This window comes from Tiliqua scincoides, chromosome 3 (assembly GCF_035046505.1).
Source record: "Tiliqua scincoides isolate rTilSci1 chromosome 3, rTilSci1.hap2, whole genome shotgun sequence".
In the NCBI taxonomy this organism is placed as follows: domain Eukaryota; kingdom Metazoa; phylum Chordata; class Lepidosauria; order Squamata; family Scincidae; genus Tiliqua; species Tiliqua scincoides.
The window spans coordinates 4,444,735-4,468,807 of record NC_089823.1 but is presented as its reverse complement, the minus strand read 5'-3'; the positions used below and the strand labels follow the sequence as shown (position 1 = coordinate 4,468,807).

Here is a 24,073-nt window from a genome sequence, read left to right as displayed (position 1 = left end):
AAATTCAGCTGATGTCTTTTTAAAAAAATTTTTTAATCCATTCTGCCCAGCCCACAGGTGCACATTTGTGGCCTCTTGCACATATGCAACGTTGGACAGAAATGGCTTAAGATGAGTACCACAACAGTGCTACAGAGTGTCATTAATTATAAAGTCTTAGGAAAATTGAAGTTGGCAGAGGGTTTTTTTGGGGGGGAGGGGGGATGCAAATCAGCCTGGCACCAGCCCTGTATTCCAGGAGAACCTCTCTACCAGGTTACTGCAGATTCCCCCCCCCCCCAGCTGCCTTGCAACTATGGCATCCTCTACCAGCCCACAGGTGAAAGGAGCTTGTGGATCACATCAGGTTGCTCACAGCACTGGGCATGCTTTCGCAGGATTTTTCACTAGTGAGAGTCACAGTAATTGTTTCTGAAAGCGTGGGTGCTGAACAGCCTTGGTCAAGTTGAGTTCAAAGACGAGGCCAGTGCCATTGGTTCACAAGGAGGGGAAATTCCCCAAGTAAAATTGACCTGTGCAAGATAGCTAAAGAGAAAGCAGCTATACCCCTCTTAATCACGTCGGAAAGGACTAAGGTTGGAAATCACAGCCAGCAAAATCCAAGCAGGGCCAGCCCCTCCAGGCCAATCCAGGCTTTGCATTGTATTCTAATCCGTGCGGCTGAATCCTTGGACAGGAAAGAAGCGTCTGCCTAGATTAACTGGCAGTTCTCTGTGCCTAACAAGTGCTGCACTCATCCCTCAAGCCACTGGTGGCATCCTGTTAAGCTCTGAAAAGACAGAAGAATGCATAAGTTATCCTGCGGGACCATCCCAATGTCCAAAGAACCAAGATCCCCCGCACATGTAACTCAGATTTATTTAATTTTATTCTACTTATTTGCTTCTGTTTGGTTGATTTGAATACATCTAATAAAAATATAATGTTCTTATAAATTAGATCAGTGGTTTTCAACCTTTTTCTTGCCATGAACCCAATAAATAATGAGACTGGGGACCCACCGCCAATCAGGCCCCCCTCCTGGGACCCCATTTCTCCCCCCCCCCACATTTGTGTATCTTTACAACAACCCTGTGAGGTAGCAACCTAAGCAGAGCCCACCTTAGGAGCTGCAGGGCAAGGCAGAGAGAAGAGGCAGAGAGAAGAGGCTGTGCAGAATACTATCAATAACTCCTTTTTGATAAGGCAGTACCATTTTTGGATTGGATCCAAGCCCTCTCTTACATAGGCTTTGAAAGATTGCTGCAGCCCCCAAATGAGGCTTCACAACCCCATTGGAGTCACACCTCACAGGTTAAAGGACACTGAATTAGATAAACCATAAGCACAGATAAAAAATAATCGTAAATAATTATGGAAATACTCAACTATATTCTGTCCAGGACAAATCTCAAAAAAAATTCTAAAAAATCAACAATTAACAGAAAGTAAAAATAAAAATCATAATAAGCAGAAAATTATACCATAGTCTTTCGAGACTGAAGGTTGCCAACTAACTATAGATGCCTGTGCACTGCAGCCAGACAGGAGCTTGTCTTTGTGATTCAGAAACAGAACTCCTGCAGCGGCACAAAGGTTTTAGTTCATGAGAATTTGTTGGGAAGCCAGGCAACTCTCCCATTCTGTATATAAACTTGTTCATGTATATACACAGCACACCATGTTGTTTTTGTTTCTTCGGTTGCTATAGGAAGGGTGACAGCCCAGATTCATCTAGTGCAGAATCCTGTCCCCAAAACTCCCAGCTAGATGCCTGGAATACTCACAATTTGAAAGTTCAAATTTTCCGGCTAGGAATTAATGAATCTTAGGATTTGTAAGATGCAGCACAGTGAAAAGTCCTCCTTGGGCTCAAGAGTGCATCTTCCTGTTCTCTTTCCTGCCTCCCATTCACCTGGGAGTTTCCAAACCCTGTCCATCTAATCCACCCACTCACTTTTATTGCTCATCTGGTAGAAACCATAGTGGCTCTCCCACCCGCCGCCGCCCTCCCCCAGGAACACTGTTTGGGCTGTGCCATGCCTCAGTCACCCTCCTCAACCCTTCAGGGCCTGGCACCCACCCTCCCTGTCAACAAGTGGGAGGGGTTTGGAGGCTCCGGGAAACTTTGGAAGGTATTGGACTTGTATTCCTGGTACCCTACTGAGAGCATGGCAGGGTCTGATTCAACTGGAATTGGGTTCTGGATAAGCCAAGGTGTTGTCTGAGTTTGAGGGAAAATAGTTTGGATTTCCAAGCAAGACCTGGGAGTTCACCCTTTCCCTATTGACTAAGAGAGTAAGACATGAAGGGAAGAGACATCCAGGATGTGTTCCCATCATCAGATGCTCACAACCCGACAAGATGCAACTTTGAACACAGATCTGTCACCAAAAAGGGAACACTGTGTCATGCTTCTCCCTCCCAGTGTCACTCCCCAGGGGGAGTGCAAAGCATTAAGTTTTGCAGGGAGTCTCACCACAGCATGCAAACAGCTCCCTTGCAGCCAGTTAAAAGCCTCTGTTTTGCTCCCATCACTTGGAATGGCTCTGAAAGGGAGGAGGAGGAGCTGCTTGAATGTCATTGTGAGGCTCCCTGCAAACTTAGTGCTTTGTCCCCCCCCCTCTAGTTACACCACTGCTCCCTCCTATCATTCAGCCTTGAAAATGTATGGTGTGATGTCATCACATCAGGGTTGTTCCCAGTCCCAGCCCACTGGCATCTGATCATGTGGAGCAAGATCAAGGAAATACACCAAAGGACAACTTGCTGCAAGAAGTGCAGGCAAAAATCCTTCCAGGCTTTGGGAGCTGCTCTTTCAAATTTGGAAGGCTGCTATGATTCCACAAATCACAGTCTAGCTCTATGAAATACAGCTAGAATGTGATTTGTGGGATCACGCACCACATGCCTAGAAAGTGCAGGACTCACCTCAGTGGTGTACCTAGCACCACTGGTACCTGAGGCAGACTGCTCTCATTGCTCTGCCCTTATATGTTCAAAGCCATGAGCAAACCAGGAGTCCTCATTGAGATCCCCATCTGGGAGAGACCAAGTCTACCCAGAATTCAAAACAGTAGGTAGACCTGGTCTCTGCCTCAAGATTCCCCCAGGGGAGACCAGGTCTACCCAGCATTCAAATGCCCAGTAGATCCAGCCTCTACCTTGAGATTCCCGACAGAGGAGGCCAGGTCTATCAGGCATTTGTGTGGACAGGAACACTGGTACCCCTTTATGGTATGCACCCAGGGAGGACCGCCCACCATCACACCCTAGGTATGCTACTGGCTCACCTGTTCCAAATTTGTTGTATGTGCCATTTTCAAGAGAAACATTACTCCTAGATGGATAGTTGAAGACCCCAATCTCTCTCCACCTGCAGAGAAGCAAATAGGATTGCCAGGTTAGGCAGCCGGAGACTGGATCCTGCTTTTCATTCTGATGGGAGAGGAGGGGGCAGCAGAGGGTCCCCCTGCCCAGGCTCCTACCTTCCCTGTTCCCCACTCTGCTAGCAATAATCCAAGCAGCAGTAGTAAGTGATTGTGCTGCTATTGCAGGGATTTTTAGTGACAGATTGGGGGGGGGGGGTATTATAAGGCCTAGTGCCTGTCCAAAATGCCTCCCTTATAGGAAAAGTCCAGGCAGAAAGTCTACAGATAGTGCAAAAGGTGAGTGTCACTGCTCAAGCAATCTTGACTCCCAAAAGTCACAAACAGGACAGTGTTGAAGATTCCAGTAAGAATATAAATTGCTGTAACTCTTTAATATCTCACAAGCTTGCAATTCATGTGGTTGGGGGCTGGAGGCAGTCACCTTTCTCCTCTATGTGAAATTTGAGACCGATTAGATGGAGGGTTTGGATTTCATCATGACTAATCAAATGTTCAAAGAGCACTGGTGGTGTCAGGAGGTGGAAGAGATGGGGAAAGAAGCAGGGGTGTGAACCCCCACGTTTCAGTTACTGTTTGCAATACTGAATTATTGTAACACTGCATTTTATTCAGGGTGCACCAGGCAGCTGGTGTCCAGGGGTCCCATGAGTACCCATACCACTGGTTGAGAAACACTGCTCTAAAAGTGTCGTATAAATGCTTCTGACCCTCAGCATAAGAACAGCCCCACTGGGTCAGGCCATAGGCCCATCTAGTCCAGCTTCCGCTATCTCACAGCAGCCCCACCAAATGCCCCTGGGACCACACCAGATCACAAGAGACCTGCAAGGCCTCCTGGGAATTGTAGTTAGGAACATAAGAACAGCCCCGCTGGATCAGGCCACAGGCCCATCTAGCCCAGCTTCCTGTATCTCACAGCGGCCCACCAAATGCCCCAGGGAGCACACCAGAGAGCAAGAGACCTCATCCTGGTGCCCTCCCCTGCATCTGGCATTCTGACATTGCCCATTTCTAAAAATCAGGAGGTTGCACATACACATCATGGCTTGTAACCCATAATGGATTTTTCCTCCAGAAACTTGTCCAATCCCCTTTTAAAGGCGTCCAGGCCAGATGCCGTCACCACATCCTGTAGCAAGGAGTTCCACAGACCAACCACACGCTGAGTAAAGAAATATTTTCTCTTGTCTGTACTAACTCTCCAAACACTCAAACACACACACACATGTTAGCCATGGTTTCATTTACCAGTGTATGGCAAAGATGAGACTGATGAGGACGACCCCAAATACATCTGCCACGATCCACATGCTCCTGTACTCCTGGGGCGTCTGTAACAGAACAGCAGTCAAGACAACATTATTCCCCAAGACAGACCTGTCGACAATCCTGCAGAGCCTTCACACTAGAGGGAAAAGGATCCAATCCATGCTCTGCAAGCAACAGACTGATGGTTCACAGCAGCTCAGACGCATCTTCACAGGCACATTATGGTGGATCAGATCCCCACCAACTACCTACAAGTCTGATATCACGAAGTATGGCCAAAGCCCACAAACTACAAAATTTCTGCACAGGACTCCCTGCCCTGTGCCTCCCCCTGCATCAACACCAGACAAAGGGCGAGAGCAATCCACGTCAGTAGTGTAGTCAGTGGCATAGCTAGAGAGGGTGCAAAGCTCTACGTTTTGCAGGGAGCCTCACCGCGGTGTGCAAGCAGCCCCTCCCCCTCGGAGCCATTCCAGGAACAAGCCTTCGCTTTGCTCCCACCTCTCAGAATGGCTTCAGAGAGGGGGGAGTGGCTACCTGCAAAACTTAGTGCTTTGCACCACCTCTAGCAACACCTCTGGGTGTAGTGGTAAAGTTTTAAATGCAAGAGCTCTTCATAACCCCATTGCAAAGCCACTTTCCATATCACCAAATGATGGTCACCCCAGATAGGGAAACCCGAACTGGCTCTCCTTCTCTCCTACTCTTCTCAGCGCTGGAAGACACTTGCCCTACTCACCATGAGGAAGAAAGGCTGAGTGACATTCATCAGGTCATGCACAGCGTTGGTGGTAACAGAATGCGCTCCGCAGCACCAGGCCAGGGAAAAGAGCCAGGACTCACTGACCACATAGAGATTGGTGGTGATGTTGGCTTCTGCATATTTCCTTTCAAGCAAGCAGATGGTTCCTCTTAGACAATTCAAAACATCAAGCTGAAATTTGCCACCAAAAATTCACTTCAGAAATGATCAATTTCTGTTCTTTCCTTGGGGTAGGGGGGAGTTCAGTGTGGCCATGTCAACCTACCGAATCTCTTCACTAGACATATCTCTGTAATCCAGATTGAGCTTCACAATCTTCCTCCTCTGGAGCTCCTCAACAGGGGCCTTGACACCCGAGGTGTGCTGGAATCCAGGAGCTATGGACTGAACGTAGGATCTCTGCCTATCCTCCAGCCACAAGACCTGTGATAGGCAGAAGAACCAGTGCTGCTTCTCTTTGCTATTTGATTTCAGGTATCTTTAATCTTTCAGCCTTTCAATAAAATATTTGCAAGGCAGCTTGAAATATATATATTTTAACAACCTTTAGAAAGCAAACAGCAATGAACACAATAAACAGAATGAAACAACGGAAATGGCCAGTATTGACAACTCATGAGAACTATCAATGAAACAAATATTCAAGAGGGGGAAACTTCTGGCTCCAAAAGAAGATCCCCCAGTCCTTCAAAATGCAAATTCCCCTTCTTGAACAAAACAAAGTCTGTTTTGAGGAAGACAAAGCCCTCTTCAAGCTCAACCAAATGAAAGATTGCACCACAGCTCCATCACATCCTCCAGAACTTTCATACCACTGCAAACACAATCAGTGGTGTAGCTAGAGGGGGTGCAAAGCACTAACTTTTGCAGGCACCTGAATGCACTGTACAAGTGGCCCCTCTCCTTCCCCTTCAGAGCCATTTGCCTCTGTTTTGCTCCTAGCACCCGCAATGGCTCCGAAGGGGAAGGAGAGGGGTTGCTTGCATACCGCATTCAGGCACCCGCAAAACTTAGTGCTTTGCACCCCTCTAGCTATGCCACTGAACACAATGCATTTCAAGGTCACAACTATTCACAGGTTCTGCTGCGATACATAATAGCTCTGTAATCAAGTGGCAAGTGGTCAAGCAATGTATACATTGGCCCACAGATCTGAACTAATTCAAACCACTTGTGATTTGATCCCTATTGAAATGTGTCTAGAGCAATTCCCAATTCACAGGTGGTCAAGACTGGGCCCACACCCACCATCATCAAAGCAAACCCAGACCAGCAAAAGGGGGGGGGAGCAAGGAATGCCTCATACCAGGTGTGGCTGAATCCCAGATTCATTTTGGACCACTTGTAAGGTCCTGTGGATCCAGTTGTCTCTGTATGGATGGTTCACTGGTGGGCGGTAGAGATCAAAGATGACTAATTTGTTCTCCTGGTTGGCAAGCTTCAGGAAATCACCAAGCTTGAAAATCAGTTGTTTCCTGGCCAAGGCTTCATCCGCCTTTGACAGCTGGGGCATTGCAAGGAACGGCCTGTTCTGTTTCAAAAAAGGCACAGTGGAAGGAGTCAGGCAGGAGCCATCTGTTTTCTGAATCAGAGTCAGCTTTGAATAATCTCCTTGGGCACTTAATGGAAATGGAAGAGAGGGATGGGTTTCACTTCTTCCCCTTGCTTCAAATCAGCTGAACTTGACAAAACTATCCCTGGCATAAAAGCACATTGCACTTTTTCAAGCCTCCATGGCTAGTGGCTCCAACAGCTCTGGCTCTAGCCGAGGGACCCGAGACCTCCTGAGCCGTTCACTGAATCAATAGAACAGGGATGACTTTAATGTGAATTGGTTGATTTCACCCAGTTGGGCCCTGCACCTATAGGGGCCCTGCACTCTGGTGGGGAATAGGCTGCTTGCAGCCACAGCTGATACCCTGCAAGGCGGTAAGTCTCCATTCAAAGACTGGTGCGGCAAGCAGAGCTCTTGCGGGCCTTCCTGCCCTCTGCTGCTCAAAACCGGGCCACTCCAGAAGCAGCTCTTGCCCACCAGCACTTCTGATTGGCCCAAACTGGGCCACTCTGGAAACAGGAAGTCTCTGGACTGGCTTGGAGTGCTTGCCGCCGCTCGTTGTGGGTGAGTGAGGAGAGGCAAGAACTGCGCAGAATTGGGCCCCACATCTCCCAAGGCCAGCCCTGTGATAAAGAACATTTAGAAATGCCTCAGCTATTTGGAAGGTTAACAAAATCATAAAGTTAACCCTAAATGACCCCCCATTTTGCCACTCCATTCACATGCAACAAAGGAGAGATTCTGGATGGCAAGGAAACAGAATTGGAAAGGGGATGGAAGGTCTCAGTAGTCCTTTTCCTTCAGTCACTGGCTGGCAGTCACTATCCCCCCAAAATTCCTGGGAGATACCCTTCCTGTCGGCAGCCACCATTTTTACCACCCATCTGCCCCCTTGGAACAACGGTTTTTAGTTCAAAGGAGTTTGGCAAAAATGAGCACAGGTAGGACAGGTTTTTTTAAGCATTACACCAAAATGGGCTAACAAGTGGTGTTGGTGAGCTAATACCCTCTCCTGTGGACTCGTAGCCCTTTCAGAACTATTTGCAAGGCTGCTCTGGGGACTCTATTCCTGTGTTCTGTTACTCAAAGGACATTTGGGAGGCCTGAGAAGACTTGGCTTTCCCAAGTTCCAAACATCAAGACCTTGAAAAACCACGTCCCGGCATTCAGCTCCTCCAGCGAGTCCCAGGTAAACATGGCAGCTTGTTCATTCACGGCGCTGGGCATGACCTCCTCAATGTCAGTCGTCCTCGTTAAGGTCTTGTCGTGCATAAGGAAAGGGATGCCATCGTAGCTGTAGAAAGAGAACGGCAGCTTCTGATGTCAGGGTCAGAATGAGATGCAGGCCATTTGCAAAGAGGCATCTCAACTGCTGCTTTAACCAGCAGTTAATGCTTTCTCTCAAGTGTGATGCCTCTCAAGCAAGAATCTCACAGAGAATGGGCCGACTCCACAAGGCTACATGGTTCCAATGTGCGGCGGCAGTAAAGAAGGCCAATTCTATGCTTGGGATCATTAGAAAAGGTATTGAGAACAAAACAGCTAATATTATAACGCTGTTGTACAAATCGATGGTAAGGCCACACCTGGAGTATTGCGTCCAGTTCTGGTCGCCGCATCTCAAAAAAGGACATAGTGGAAATGGAAAAGGTGCAAAAGAGAGCGACTAAGATGATTGCTGGGCTGGGGCATCTTCCTTAGGAGGAAAGGCTACGGCATTTGGGCCGCTTCAGCCTAGAAAAGAGATGCCTGAGGGGGGACGTGATTGAGATATACAAAATTATGCGGGGGAAGGATAAAGTGGATAGAGAGATGCTCTTTACACTCTCACATAACACCAGAACCAGGGGGCATCCGCTAAAATTGAGTGTTGGGAGAGTTAGGACAGACAAAAGAAAATATTTCTTTACGCAGCGTGTGGTCAGTCTGTGGAACTCTTTGCCACAGGATGTGGTGATGGCATCTGGCCTGGATGCCTTTAAAAGGGATTGGACAAGTTTCTGGAGGAAAAATCCATCACGGGTTGCAAGCCATGATGCGTATGTGCAACCTCCTGATTTTAGAAATGGGTTATGTCAGAATGCCAGATGCAAGGGAGGGCACCAGGATGAGGTCTCTTGTTATCTGGTGTGCTCCCTGGGGCATTTGGTGGGCCGCTGTGCAATACAGGAAGCTGGACTAGATGGGCCTGTGGCCTAATCCAGTGGGGCTGTTCTTATGTTCTTAACTACAATTCCCAGAATGCCTTGCAGGTCTCTTGTTGTCTGGTGTGCTCCCTGGGGCATTTGGTGGGCCGCTGTGAGATACAGGAAGCTGGACTAGATGGGCCTGTGGCCTGATCCAGTGGGGCTGTTCTTATGTTCCTATGAAGATGTGTCCTCCCCATGGAGAAGAAACACATGATTGGCTTCTTGGGATCACATGCAGTAGTAGCCTCACCAGTGGTGTAGCTAGAGGGGGTGCAAAGTACTACGTTTTGCAAACTCCTGAACATGCCATGCAAGTGGCCCCTCCCCCTCGCCTTTGGGGCCATTCTGTGTGATTGGGGCAAAACAGAGGTGAACACTAGCTCAAACATTGTGGCAGCAGTTCCTAGTGTGATCACTGACTGGATCTTGAGCGCAGGTGTCGATGTTCTTACCTAATGGTGACATCCGTTTCAAGACCAACAGCCCCAAAATCGATGGTTTTCTGAAATGCCATCTCTGTATTTTCAGGAGCCACCTATTATAAAACAACAGGGAGGGAAATACTGTGATTGACAGAAATTGAGCTGTCTCTTTGGACATTTATACTGCTTAGGACCAGGGTCAGCCCCAAACCTCCTCACACCTGAAACTGTGTGTCAGTGCTGCCCCTCACTTGATCAGTCAGTGTGCCAAGCTCTGTTCTTCCCACTCCTGGACTGAAGAAGAAAAAGGGGGGCAGAAAGGAAGAGGAAGTGTGACGAGCAGTAGGCTAATATATTGGGGACACTCTAGCCCACCAATCTCTTCTTCCTCACTCTTCCTCTTCCACTCGGTCCTCTCTCTTTCCATAGAGAGAGTAGGAGCAATGGAGGTGATGGATGAGATGGAGATGGGCATCTTGCTCCCATCAGCTCCCTCAGCTTTCCTCGTGGACAAGTCGACCCTAATCAGGAACCTCTGGTATGCCCTAGAACAGCGATTTTCAACCTTTTTCATCCCATGGCAAACTGAGAATGGACTAAAATTGTCAAGACCCACCATCGGGTTTTTGATCATTGACAAGGCACACCATGCTGCTGGTAGGAGGCTCAAATCCCCAATTGCCCTACCAATAAATGACCTTCCCCCAAATTCCTGTGGCACACCTGAGGACCTGTCATGGCACACTAACGTGGCATGATGTGGCAGTTGAAAATGGTTGCCCTAGAATGTGATGTCTGCTTTATTAACATATGCTCTGTATTGCCTTTCAGCAACATCAAAGAGAGAAACAACTGAAGAGTGACCCTCTGAAAGAGAAAAAAGTTTTCTATCTCAACACTGCTCTGTGCCCACCCACCCCCAGCTGAACCTACCATTGGTGCTCCTCTGTGGCCAATGAGGGCTGGCTTGGGACCCAATGTCCCCTTCTCTAGGATGCAGGGAGAGTACAGCCCCAGAGGAACGAAGAGGAGGAAGAGGAGGAGGGCCAGGTAGGGACCCAGAATCAGCACCTGCAGCACTGAACAAAATAAGAGGGGTCAAGCACTTGGCACCCTGGAAACAGCTTGGTCAGCAATTTTCAATATTTTTCTTCTCTTGGCACACTGACCTCTATGGTCTTCTCTATGATCTTCACCTCTTCACTTCCAGGAGACTCTTCCGGGTTCTGAGGCTCAGTTTCTAGGGCAACTGTCTGTAGTAACCAATTGTCTCTCCCTCTTCCTTTGCTGGATCCACCAGACAGACAATTCTTTACTACAGAAAGTTGCCCTAGAGACAGAGCGTCAGAACCCGGAAGAGTTTTTCAGCAATTTTCAACACTGTGCTCCAAACTCCCGTGGCACCCCTGGAGACCTTTTGTGGCACACCGATGCGCCATGGCACACTGGTTGAAAATCACTGGTCTAGTTTCTATCTTAGATGCCTTTGATTTCATAACAGCATCAGCCTCCTGCCTTGAATTGAAAGAAATAATAATTGCCTCTTTGAGTGCCAGGCCAGGCCCCAGAAGTGATTTTCTGCTGTGTGACAAGTATTAAGAAAGTTTGTGCCTGAGCCCTGGAGTTCCACACCACCTACAAATGCCTCTATGCTGGACAACCAGACAGCAGGCCTGCCTCCTTCTGATCTCCATGTTCAAATACTGAGGCTTCTCTGGCTGAGGGGGTCATGGGTCTCTGACCAATCCTTCACACTCCTGGTTCACTGGCCTAGCTCTCCCAGTGAGTCAACAGAAAATTCATGATCCCCAATTGTTCTTGTGTAGCCTACTATCTCAAAGGTCTTAATGCTTCGAGAGAAACCATTCCTATGCAAACCATAGGTCAAGAATAATTTCCTGACCATGCCCACCTGACTGGCCAAACAGCCCAGACAGGTGAGCGTACAAGACGTCAGAGCAAACAGCCCTACAGTAGGTGCCACCACCCGTTTTAATAGCAAGTCCTCCAGCTGAGGGAAAGCTGGAGTCCTATGGGCTACCTCCCCAGCCCCTGCAAGTTCTGAGCTCCCGGAAACTCCAGGTACTCAAGCCTCAAGACTCTGGTTCACTTCACAGTAGTGGACTGAGTGGCCTTGGCTAGACTTAGATGGATTAGTGCCCTTCGTACTCACAGACACAGGCCTATTATAATAGAATGATTTATTTAGGAAACAGAAATATGGTTACACCAGTGGCATAGCTAGAGGGGGTGCAAAGCACTAAGTTTTGCAGGGAGCTTCACCACAGCATGCAAGCAGCCCTTCCACTTCCCCTTTGGAGCCATGCATTCTCCTCCATTTTGCTCCCACCACCTTGAATGACTCCAAAGGGGAGGGGCTACTTGCACAATGTGGTGAGGCTCCCTGCGAAACATAGTGCTTTGCATCCCCTCTAGCTACGCCACTGGGTTACACATTACTTGAAACACATTTTAGTATTTGATAGAATAAATACACACACACACACACACACACACAATGCTAAAGCATCAAAGCAAAGCTCCTAAGCTTACTTGTTCCTAACACTCACCTTTCCTGAGATCCTATGCTATGCTATTCCTGAGATCCTATGCTCAGGATCTTTCCTGAGCATAAGCAAAGGGTAGCTCTTCTACCTGCTGTACCAACAGCGATACAGACAGATGTCCCTTAGAGAAATGGCAAGGAGCAGCCCCAGTCTGTAGCAACAGGCTTTTTCATACCTTGAAAGTAACCCTTGTCCAATCATTCCAGCTGAAGTTTCTAGTGAATGACTTCACCAGCTGATGTTACTGCAGGTCACTCACTTTAGCTCCTCCCCATCTGATACCCACAGCTGGCTCCCATTCCCAATTAGTGAGACTTTGATGCCCAGCACTCATCATGCTTCTAGTCCCTCGGAACTGAGAATCCAGAGAAGAAGCTGTTTCTCAGCCTTGCTAACAAGCTCTGTTCCCGCAGCTGCTTCAAAATGGTTGTGGGCCTGCAAGATGGAGTCAGATTAAAGCCCATGATTTTAACTTGTTCTTCACAGAGGGAGCTCCTATTTGAGGGTGGACCTTTTGGTCTAATGATTGTGACCCTCCTAGAGGCAACAGGGTTTCTGTGAGACAAGAGGTAGAACCACCGTCCCTCTCAAACCTTTGGGAAAGGCTTACTATACTCACACTGGACCTGATTAACCCCTAAATTAGGACTCATCGTGTCCAGAAGAACTTTGTGGCAGAAGCAGCTGAAGGGCAGAACTCCACCAAGCTCACTCCTGTGAGGAGTCAGCATTTACACTTCACATCACACTGTAACTAAGCATAAGTGTTCTGAACATGAAATAACTGCATATTTTTCCCCAGCTTCTCTTTGCTTCCCCTTCCTTTGTTGTCTCCCTTGTATGGATTCTAAGTTTGAACCTCTCAGGCAGAGACCTCTTTTCTCAGTACTTATAAACTGCCATGAATAGGAATTGGGCTACGTGAATAAAAAATAACAGTACAAATAATAACCCCTGCAGTTCCTATGGAGAAGAAGAGCCAAAGTATAGGCTTAGCTTTTCAGAATTACCTGCCAACCTCTTTGTATGGAATAGCTGTTCCAGACGACAACTGCTCTCTGCAAACAATGGTCTTGCTCACTTACTGAAGTTACTGTACCTTTTTTCTTCCCCTGGATGGCATGCAAGCCCACTGGCCAAGCAAGGAAGATCATGATGAGTATGGCAATCACATGAAAAAAGGGAGCTGTGATCTGTTGGGAAGGGAAAATGGCCCCATGAAAAGCTGAGGGCTGATTCACATTACTTGTTTACTTATTAAAAGGGGGATTTGACAGATTCATGGAATATGTCAATTACAGGCTGTCTTTATACTCAGAGGCAGGGTACCTCTCAATACCAACTGCAGGGGAGCAACATGTCTTCATCTCCTTCTTTTTGACTTCCTAAGGGCATCAGCTTGGCCACTGCAGGAAACAGGATGCTCAGCATGCCTGCAGCTTGGGAGATGGAGATTCAAGGGCTCAGGTGAGCTCTTTGTGGGAACAATGTTTACCTTCCCTGGGAGCTCTCCAAGGTCCTGAAGACATCAGTACTTCTACATGGAATTGGCTACCTGGTCTCCCACTGCTGAAAGTCTTTTGTTTAACCCATTTCTGCCCAGCCCAGTTGATCCCAGTTGCATATATGCAAAATTTGGCAGAAATGGCTTTCAACATCCATTTTCTCCAGGTCTTGCCTGGCACCCTGTGAAAGCTTTCAACCTGGTTGAAACTGGATGGTCTTCAGCCACTCTCCTGACTTTTATCCTGTACATTTCACTGGTGGCAGATTTAAAGGCCCAATCCTGTCCCCTGCCAGCCCAGAGTGTGCAATGTGCACTATAGATGGGGTGGGGGAGCACCAAACAACCCAGAAGAGGTAAGTAAAAAACTTTTTCACTTATCTCTCCATAAGCTTCCTGGTCTCCAATGGGTCTCCTTGCAGCTATGCCAACACTTTTGCAGGTGGGTCTGGGCTGGGATGAGGGGATAGGATATCTGCAGCTGCCAGTGAGATCCTTCCCACCCCCAAACCTCCCCAGGCCCTCCCACTCTGATTTTTTTCCAAGCAGATTTTATTCTGCTCTATTTCTGCAGTTAAGAAATGTGGAAGATGGCATTTCCCATGTACCACTGACACCTGCTGGATTGAGGAGACCTCTGGCTCAGTTTTCTTACCTGAAGCGACAGACGGAGAATCTTCCATTCTTCATTCCACATTATAGTTATCAAGACTAAGGCAGTAATGGAGACAATTAGGACAAACAATGTCCCAATCTAAAGGATCAAACGACACCAATTATTTATTGACTGTTATCTGTCTATCTGTCTGTCTTAGACTGAGTCAGCTCATTTGTCCATCTAGACCAGTATTCTCACTCTGGGGCACAAACAGATGATCTGGAATGGCAGGCAGAGTCACCTGCACTAGTTTCTATGTCTTTTGGGGAGGGAGTGCCAAGTGCGGACACTTAAATTTGCATGAGGCTGTTGTGCATAAGTTGTGGCCTAACTATACTGCACTATACAAAATAAGCAAATGTGTACAAATACGCTAATATGCATCAGGTATACACATGCAATTTTGTAGTGTAGAATTTGGGTTGATTTCAGTTCAATATACATACAGCCCTCCCCAGAAGTAATTCCTATAGTTTTTTTGGAAATGCAAAAGAGAAAGAATGATACGATATACTTTCTTACATCTATTTGTCTCAGAAGCGTGCAAGGTTTTAGGTCACACAGAACTCTGAAAAGATGGAATTCTAGCAGTGCTCCAGAACACGGGAGCTCTGGACTTCAGCTCTGTTCACAGAACCCTGCATCAAACTGAACTCATGATGAGATGTTCTGGGAAACCGTATAACCAGAATTCTGCCTGTTGAAGGGTTCTGCGCAATCTGAAGGCTTGAATCCTTTGCCAAGAGAAAGTCATCCAAGGAAGCACATTGTGCTTTTGCCATGTCAGCCTCAGAGCTACAGAATGTGATACCAGAAACCACAGTGGGACATCAGAGAACAAAAGAGCCTCTGAAGTACTTTGTCTCCTAACATATCCTATTGTTTCTGGCAGAGGATGCAACAAAACGACAGTTGGTTTATTTGGGGAATTGGAACAAAATGTACTGTTTCAGGAATAATGGCGTTAATTTTTCACAGGAAGGAGCAGCTAAAGCGATTTACCTTGTGACTCCAGTGCAGATACAGCTCCTGGCTTGCTGACATTAGGCATAGTGCTAAGATCTACAAAAGCAAAGAAAGCAAATGCAGTTATACCAAAATCTGCAAACAACAGGAACTGCAGAGGGCCGGAGGTTAGGCAGGAAGTGATGTCATTAAACAGGTCAAGACCAGAAATAATCACTTTTTTCCTCACTTAGCTGCAAATGACAGAAAATGATTGAGATGTGCAAATCTCAATCATATTTCAAGATATGGGAGAGCCCAATTACCATGCGGGCTGCCCTTTCAATCACCTCGGCACTGCTCAGCAGCTGAGAGCTTGAGGGCCAGATAAAAACCTTCAGTGGGCAGTATCCAGTCCCCAGGCCTTATGTTTGACACCCTTGGTTTAAACTCCACCAGCCATTTTTCTCCAGTACCTGTTCCTTCTCTCCACATCCCTCTGTGACATCACAGCAGCTCATTCAGTGATGGGGAGGAGAGGGAACGGATCTTGTAGGCCTGTCAGTAACAGTCTGTGTTTCTTGCCATATAGTTAAATAGAATGTACCACTGAGAAAAGCACACCAGAAAAGATGGCGTTGTAAAAATTAGCGACAGAAGCTACGGTGGGAGTGGAGGAAGAAGTTGGGAATTGGAGGCAGTGGCTGTACAAAGAGACACACAAATGATCACCAACACTCCTGCCTCTGGTCACACCTGTGAATTCCGCTTGGTCAGCTGTGGCAGGAAAGAATTAACTGAAAGTGGCTGTGCAAGGACATTTTCAGGCATTAGAAACATTTGGGGTTTTTTCCCCCTTTCTTTCCAAGTTGCTACTGGACCAACCAGACCATCATTGATCATTCGTTCATGGGTAGCACAATCCTAATGAAAGTTCTGTGATGCAATACAGTGCAGCCTCCACTGGATCCCGCCTGAGAATAGAGGCTGCTGGAGATCTCCCCAAAGCAGTGGCATAGCTTGAGGGGGTGCAAAGCACTAAATTTTGCAGGGAGCCTCAGCATGACATGCAAGCTCCCATATGGAGCCATTCTGGGTGGGGGAGCAAAACGGAGGCGCACGCCTTAAGAACATAAGAACATAAGAACATAAGAACAGCCCCACTGGATCAGGCCATAGGCCCATCTAGTCCAGCTTCCTGTATCTCACAGCGGCCCACCAAATGCCCCAGGGAGCACACCAGATAACAAGAGACCTCATCCTGGTGCTCTCCCCTACATCTGGCATTCTGGACCTTGTGAGGCGTACGCCTCCGTTTTGCTCCCTCCGCCCAGAACGGCTTTGAAGAGGAGGGGAAGGGGCCGCTTGCACACCGCACTGAGGCTCCCTGCAAAACTTAGAGCTTTGCACTCCCTCGAGCTACTCCACTGCCCTAAATGAAGGGGACATTCATCCCCTTCCCCTGGGTAAGTCCCAGCAGCCGCTATGGGGCTACTTGGGCTTATGCTAGGACTGGAAGGGGGGCAGGGATACAGCAGTAGCCACTGAACCTTAAAGGAGCATATACAGGGTGGTAGTGGGTGTTCTGAAATGGAATAGCAGCAGAGAGGCACTGTTGTCTGGGAATCAGGATAAGCTACATGTTCGAGCTGCAAGGCACGTTTAGTCCTAAATCTCGGAGCCTTCCATTATGAAAACATCACCTGGTGTGACTGTCTGCCATGAGTTAGTGTAATGTCTATTCCAGACTCTGCTCTTTCTGTCCATTTTTCTGGGCAGAAGGAACTTTCCAGACGTGGCAAGGAAGAGGCGGGAGAGGCAGTGGGTCCTGGCGTAAGCAGCTCTGGAAGGAGATGTGCTCAGCAGTTAAGTTTCCAGATGGTTTATATTAAGCCCGAGTGATCTTTGGCTTATCCAGAGGCATCACTTCGGAAACTGGATGGGGTTGGCTGCCTTTTTGGCCTGACCAGGGATAGTAGATTTTCTTCCAGACATTATTAGGAGAATGACCTGTTTGCATGTCCTTGCTTGCACTCCTATCCCGTCTTCCCTCTTCAGTTAATCTGATTGCTACAATGACCACAACAATGAGGACCCAGGCACACTTCTGTTTACAGCAGGTAGGTGGGATTAAATGGCACTGGGGAGCCCTGGGTTCAAGTCTCCATTCTCATATGCGAGGGAAGACAAGGGTCAGGCCCTCTCTTTCAGCCTCAGTTATCTCTTAGAGTTGTTGCAAGGATGCACTGGGGCAAAACTGCCCTAGATGCAGCTGCTCCTTGGATAAGGGCAGGATACGGATGTGCAAGAGAGAAACAGCAGAAGCCCCTTGGCTTCATCAAGACACAGTGAGCAGCCTTCCACTGAGTGAGGATATTGCTCCAGTGGGCTCAGGGTTGCCTGCTCTACCTGAAAGGGGCTCTCCGGGGACTTTCTCAGCCCCAGGTGGAGACTTCTAGCTGCAAAGTCGGTGCTCTGCCACAGAGGCAAGGCCGGCCCAACCACAAGGCTGATGAAGGGCATCGCTTCAGAGGGCAGACTGGTTGGGGGGGGCACCTCCATCTGCCCACTTGTGTACTCCAACCACTCCCTGGATTGGAAACAAAAGAGGGAACAGAGCAGAAGAGGAAGTGTGAAGGAGAGACACATCTGCCACACACCCTCTCCCACTCCACACACCAACTCCATCCTTCTTTCCTAATTCAGGGCATAGGTGGAGCATTGGCTGGCAAACCAGCTCAGGAGGGCCAAGACATTTGGCACACCATCTCAATTGCCAGGAGGTCTTGTGCCAGCCTGGCACTGAGCTAAACCCCAACCCCCAAATTAAGCAAGGTCAGCCTTAGGTGCTGGGTGGTTCAATCGAACACATTTTTGTTGGGCTCCCAGGGTCAGAGCCAAGGTCTGTAGAATCTGAGAGACATAAATAAAATTTATTATAGACTCTGTATCTCTCTGGTAGGATGGAAAGCAAGCAAAATGTGCACTTCAAAAAATACATGTGAGTTAATGGATCAAATGAATCTAAATCACATTTTAATATGAAATTGCATACAAGACTATCCTAGCAAGGAGGCCCTTAATTGTTGGGCCCAATTGAGAGCAATTAGTCTAATTGGCTTAAATCTGACCCTGACTTCCAGCTACCTCTGCCCCAACTGAAAAGGTGCCATGGAGTAGTAGTCACAGATGGAGTCCTATGGAACCCACCAAGCTACCTTAGATTCAGCCGGATCCTTGAGCCATCTAGACCAACTTCACAGGCTTGGGCAGAGTTTTCCGCAACATTTGCTACCCAAGATCCTCTTCTCTTGAGAAGCCAGGGACTGCATCTAGAACCTTCTGCATACAAACCGGATGCCATCCCATTGAGCTGGGGCCCCTTCCCAAACCTGTATTCACCTGTGGCTGCCTTTTCAGGAGCAGACCATTGATTCACCTGGCTCAGTCTTGCCTGGGAATGGAGCCATAGCTCAGTAGCAGAGCACCTGCTTTATGTGCAAAAGTCCCAGGTTCAAGCCAATCTCCAAATAGGGCTGGGAGAAAGCCCCTTCTGAGACCATAGACAGCCACTGCCTGTCAGCATGACAAGCCTGCATTAAATGGACCGGTGAGCCTGGCTGTTGTCTGCCTCTAAATAGCATCAGCTGCATGCCTGCTGAATTGTGGGAGCAATCTGAATCATCGTCTTGGAAGGTTGGTCATCACGAAGCGTCACACTTACCACTAAGAGGAAGGTGTAGGAGAACAAAAGCGCAGCTACTGCCAAGAAGACCATGGACCAGAGGAACCAGGTGCCCACTTTGTTATAGTTGTACCTTAAATTAAAATCCAAACTAGTCACTTACAGGAAGTGAACCAATGGCTGACTAGTCAATTACATGCACTTTCATTTAGACATGCTGTCCAAGTGGTACAGACCACAATTCTCTGTGTAATGCGTAGATCAGCTCTCTAGGAAACAGTAGCATAGCTAGAGGGGGTGCAATGTAGTATGTTTTGCAGGGAGCTTCACCACGCCATGCAAGTGGCCCCTCCCCTTCAGAGCCATTCCGGAAGGTGGGAGCAAAACGGAGGCGTATGCCTTAGTTTTGCTCCCACTGCCCAGAATGGCTCCGAAGGGGAGGGAGAGAGGCTGCATGCACAGCCTGGTGAGGTTCCCTGCAAAACTACTGCTTTGCACCCTCTCTAGCTATGCTATTGCTAGGAAAATATGTTCTGACAAGTCTAAAATGGATCATCTTGCAACATCAAAATGGGAAGTTCTGTGTGTCAATGCAACCTTTATTAATCTGACCCATGCATTTGTGGATTGCAAACTTTTGGGGCAAGGTTCCTGGCGCACCGGTTCTTTTGCACACCCTGCAGTTGGTGCTAGTCTGTGGCGTGCTTGGTGCTGGCTTGTGGACAGACCACAGTTCTGCCTTCCAGCCAGTGATAGATGAACTTTATTGGCTCAGTTCAGGCAGATTCTGCTAAAGCAAGTTATTTTCCCCAGACAGGAAAATAAGCCTTCTTCAAACATTGTGGAGAGCCAATGTTACTGCCCTGGGTGAGTGACAGCTGCCCTTTTTTTGTTTCCCAGAAGACTACTGAGAAATAAAACAAGTGGCTGCATTCTGGCCACCGTAAGGCCCATCCATTTTGCCTCCCTATCCCCCAAATAGCCAAAATGGCAGCAACTGTTACCCTGCACATGCTCAATCTTGTCTGATCTTGGAAGCTAAGCAGGATCAGGCCTGGTTAGTACTTGGATGGGAGACTGCCTGGGAATACTGGGTGCTGTAGGTTTACACCATAGTCTTTCGAGACTGAAGGTTGCCAGCCATCTCCCTATACTGAACACTATCGCCCGATCTCATCTGACCTCGGAAGCTAAGCAGGGTCAGGCCTGGTTAGTACTTGGATGGGAGACCGCCTGGGAATACTAGGTGCTGTAGGCTTATACCATGATCTCAGAAGCTAAGCAGAGTCAGGCCTGGTTAGTACTTGGATGGGAGACCGCCAGAGAATACTGGGTGCTGTAGGTTTACACCATAGTCTTTCGAGACTGAAGGTTGCCAACCAACTGTTTTCACCATCTGCAAATGCACTGGGAAACTGGGGCAAAGGCATTTCTGGCCAGCCCTCATTATTGCTGCTGTCCCCACTTGTAGCAGTAACCCTTTTCTGTTCAAGTGGTTCACTAAGGGAGAAAATAAGGCAGGCCTCATACCAGTCAAAGTTGTCGTAGTCATTCTTGGCTTCACCCCATAAGTACAAGAAGATGAACGAGAGGCAGAAAGCCACAGCCAAGACTGGAGAAAAGACACACTCCCGCTGCAAAGAAAGGTCAGGGCATCAGGACGCCAAGTTGAAACCTCCGTAGACTTGGACTGCCAGATACTGGGAATTAAATCTGGCCGCTGCTTGTGCAAAATGGGCGCACAGAACACCCTGCTTCGAGATAAATTAACAGCATATCAGTGATGTAGCTGGCCATGGGGCGGGGGTGTGTGCTGTGATACTGGACAGCACCCTTCTGACAGTAGCAGTGCTGAAACCCCATTTATTTTCTTGACCTTTGGAAGGGTCATTAAAAAAAATCAATCTGGGTTTTGGTTTTCCATTGCCTGGTGACTGGGTGTTGTGATGATTTTATTATTGTTGTTATACAGGAGGGCCCCATATCCACAGATCCCTTATCTTATTACGGATCACTTATCCGCAGATCAGGTCTGCTCCCCCCCCCAGTGCACACACCCCTGCTCTGTTACCCTCACCTCCAGAGGGGCCTCTGGAGGGCTTCCCCAAGCCTCCCAATGCCTTATAAGGCATTAAAAATGTCACTTCTGGTTTTTCCATGGAACCGGCAGTTGATTTTTTTTTTTTTAGCTTTAGAACTCAGTGTGAGCTCAGCAGAGGCCAGGGACAGATATCCTTGGCCTCTGCTGAGCAGAGAGGCCCCTGAGCTCAGAGCTGCCCTCATTTCCGGGGAGAGGCAGCCCCCAGGGACCGCGGGGATGGGTGTTCACCCGTATCCATGGTTTCAGGTATCCGTGGGAGGTAAGGGGACACTGATTGTAGAAATGGGCTGTCAGAATGCCAATGCAAGGGAGGGCACCAGGATGAGGTCTCTTGTTATCTGGTGTGCTCCCTGGGGCATTTGGTGGGCCGCTGTGAGATACAGGAAGCTGGACTAGATGGGCCTGTGGCCTGATCCAGTGGGGCTGTTCTTATGTTCTTATAAGGCGACATGCCTGTAGTTTTGATATGCTGCTATTATTCTTTGATTGTTGTTTTTTTAAATTATTAGTGCAGTGGTTCCCAAACTTTTTAGAGACCCTAGAGCAGTGGTTCCCAACCATTAGGAGCTTGCAGACCACTGAGACAAAAATGGGAATTATTGTGGACCACACTACTCCCCTGCACACAAAAATACAATTAAATTTGTAATAATTAGAGAATATTTATTAGATTTATTATTTATAGAGAAGATTTCTAGGTTGCTGCTTTTGTTGTCAGCTGTGGTTCCAGGTGGTCTGTTCTCTGCTCTCTCTGGTGGTCTGTGGGGAAGCATCTCCCAAGCGAGTGCTCCCACATAGACTACTAAAGATAGTAGAGAATGGACTGCCCACAGCCGCAGCTGACACTTCTTTGACAGCTACAGACAGCCTGTTCTCCTCCCTCTCTGGTGGTCTGTGGGGGAGTGCTCACTCAGTGAGATGCCTGAAATGATCAAAGGTGACCTTTTTTTCTGAGATCTCAAGAACCACTTCTCAGGGTTCACAGACCACCTGTGGTCCCTGGACCACAGGTTGGGAACCAGTGCCCTAGAGGTTGCTGCCTGATTTATAAATGCCAAGGATTGTGCTATAATAGCCATTCAGCAGCAGTGCTCCCCCCCCAAGTAGCAGGTTGTTTAACCTTGATGCCCTTGATAGACAAATCTGTCAGTTTCATGACCCACCAAAAAACCGGGTCACGACCCACTGGTGGGTCCCAGTTCCACAATTTGGGAACTGCTACACTAGTGTATTATTGTTATTAAACTTGATGTGAGCCTCCATGTGTGTCTCCTGATTAGGAGAAGAAGGGCAGGACATAGATACTCCTCTCTCTCTCTCTCCCTCCCTCTCCCCCATCTGAAAGGAAAGTTATAATGTGGTCTCTTATTTCAGGAACAATGGTTTCTCTTGATTCAGCATTGGAATAATAACCTGAATGTTAACATAATAGAACTGGTATAGTACTCTTAATGTACCCGTGTCTTGCTGGTATAGTATAGAGCTGGTATAGCACTGGTATAGCACTTTTAATGTACTCATGTCTTGCTGGTATAGCATAGAGCTGGTATAGTACTCTTAATGTACTCATGTCTTGCAATGACCTGACAAACATGATCTTGATTTGTGTTTTTTTATTTTTTAATAAAATACAGACTCCAGTATAGAATGGGGGTGGGCGGCCTGCTGAATGAAGACACGGTGATTTGGGAAGGGGCAGCAAGCTGCACTCACCACTTTGCAGCAGCACTGCCCGGGCTGTGTCTGTGTCCTCTGGTACCGCTGCCACCGACAGCTGTACAGCCCTGCCAGGCAGGAGAGAAGGCGCTGGTGTTTGTAGCGCTGGAGGAAGCGCTTGCGAGCTTTCCTCAGGTTTCCAAAGTGGGCTGTTTTCACAGTGATGGGACCGCCTTCCATTTGCAGGGCTGTTATTGCATCTTTCTCCTGGGCACTCTAAAGCATCAGAGTTACTTGGCCAAGGCTTTGCGTGTATGTTGAAATTCTGCAGCAGCACAGGGAGAAAAGGGACACCTGCAATCCAGCTTCCTCAGAATCTCAGCGTTCATTTTTTTTTAAGATTAAAAGAGCTAAGTTGCTAGCCCTCACATTCTTTAGTATTTGAAAGGGTTTGATCTCACTTTTCCTTTAAGAGACTCTCAAGATGGCTTGCAATACCAAATTTGAGAACAACCCCTTATTAAAATATTAGCAATACAGCATGCCTGGCACTACACTGGCTGGGGAGCTAACACAGCTGTGCTGTGTCCCCTGACATTGGGTGGTGCAGAAGGCAGCACGGAGCTGAGCAGGCAACTCAGGCGGCCTTGCAGGGGGTGAACAGTCATTTTGGTGTCACCCCTCCCCATTGTGTCACCCAGTGCAGTCCGCACCCCCAGCACTCTCTAGTGCAGTGGTGTAGCTAGCAGGGGTGCAAAGTATCAAGTCTTGCAGGGACCTCTTGCAGGGACAGCGTGCAAGCAGCCCCTCCCCCCCTTCAGAGCCATGCATTCGCCTCCGTTTTGCTCCCCCGGCCTGGAATGGCTCCAGATGCAGGACCTGGACAAAATCTGTGGGGTCACAGGGGTATACCACAACGAATGTTTCTGTACACAGCACTGTCCTATCAAGGCTCACACCTATCAAAGGCTTTCTGAACAAGAATGCCTTTAAAGGAATTTTTGACTAACATGACATACCTCATCAGACTTCTCTGATCCAGGCAGAAAGTCACGGATTACCTGCCGGCTACACACTGGAGGGCTCCCCTTATTTGCCTGTGGAAATAAATAAGCCGTTTCTATATTTACTGTGAATAAAATAGAGCCTGAAGCTATATCAGGAATAGAGCCTACTCAGTAGTGGCACTAACTGTGTGGAATGCCCTCCCCTTCAGGTGGCAACAGGTCATGACCTCCTTTGGCTTTCTATAAGGGACTTGAGTTTGACTGCTTTTGTGGTTTGGTACAATTGTACTTGACTGCTCTTTGGGATTGATTTTGCAGCCAGTGTTGTCTACGCCAGATCTCTTTAACCTCTTTTTCTGCAGGGACCATTAACTCCAGGGA

At 48.0% G+C, this 24,073-nt stretch overlaps 1 protein-coding gene and 1 pseudogene across 1 annotated transcript; one reads left to right on the top strand and one right to left on the bottom strand.

The window, feature by feature from the left end:
- Positions 1-1,086: 1,086 nt before the first annotated feature.
- On the bottom strand, positions 1,087-22,925 carry GDPD4 (glycerophosphodiester phosphodiesterase domain containing 4). Its single transcript, XM_066619456.1, has 15 exons — positions 22,743-22,925; positions 20,459-20,562; positions 18,968-19,061; positions 15,301-15,360; positions 14,296-14,394; positions 13,236-13,329; positions 10,503-10,648; positions 9,600-9,682; positions 8,102-8,252; positions 6,710-6,934; positions 5,669-5,826; positions 5,380-5,527; positions 4,620-4,702; positions 3,273-3,355; positions 1,087-1,109 (listed from the first exon to the last, which is right to left on the bottom strand). The coding sequence occupies exons 1-15, from the start codon at positions 22,923-22,925 to the stop codon at positions 1,087-1,089; spliced, it is 1,734 nt and encodes a 577-aa protein (XP_066475553.1).
- On the top strand, positions 20,064-20,186 carry LOC136646340 (5S ribosomal RNA; annotated as a pseudogene).
- Positions 22,926-24,073: the final 1,148 nt, after the last annotated feature.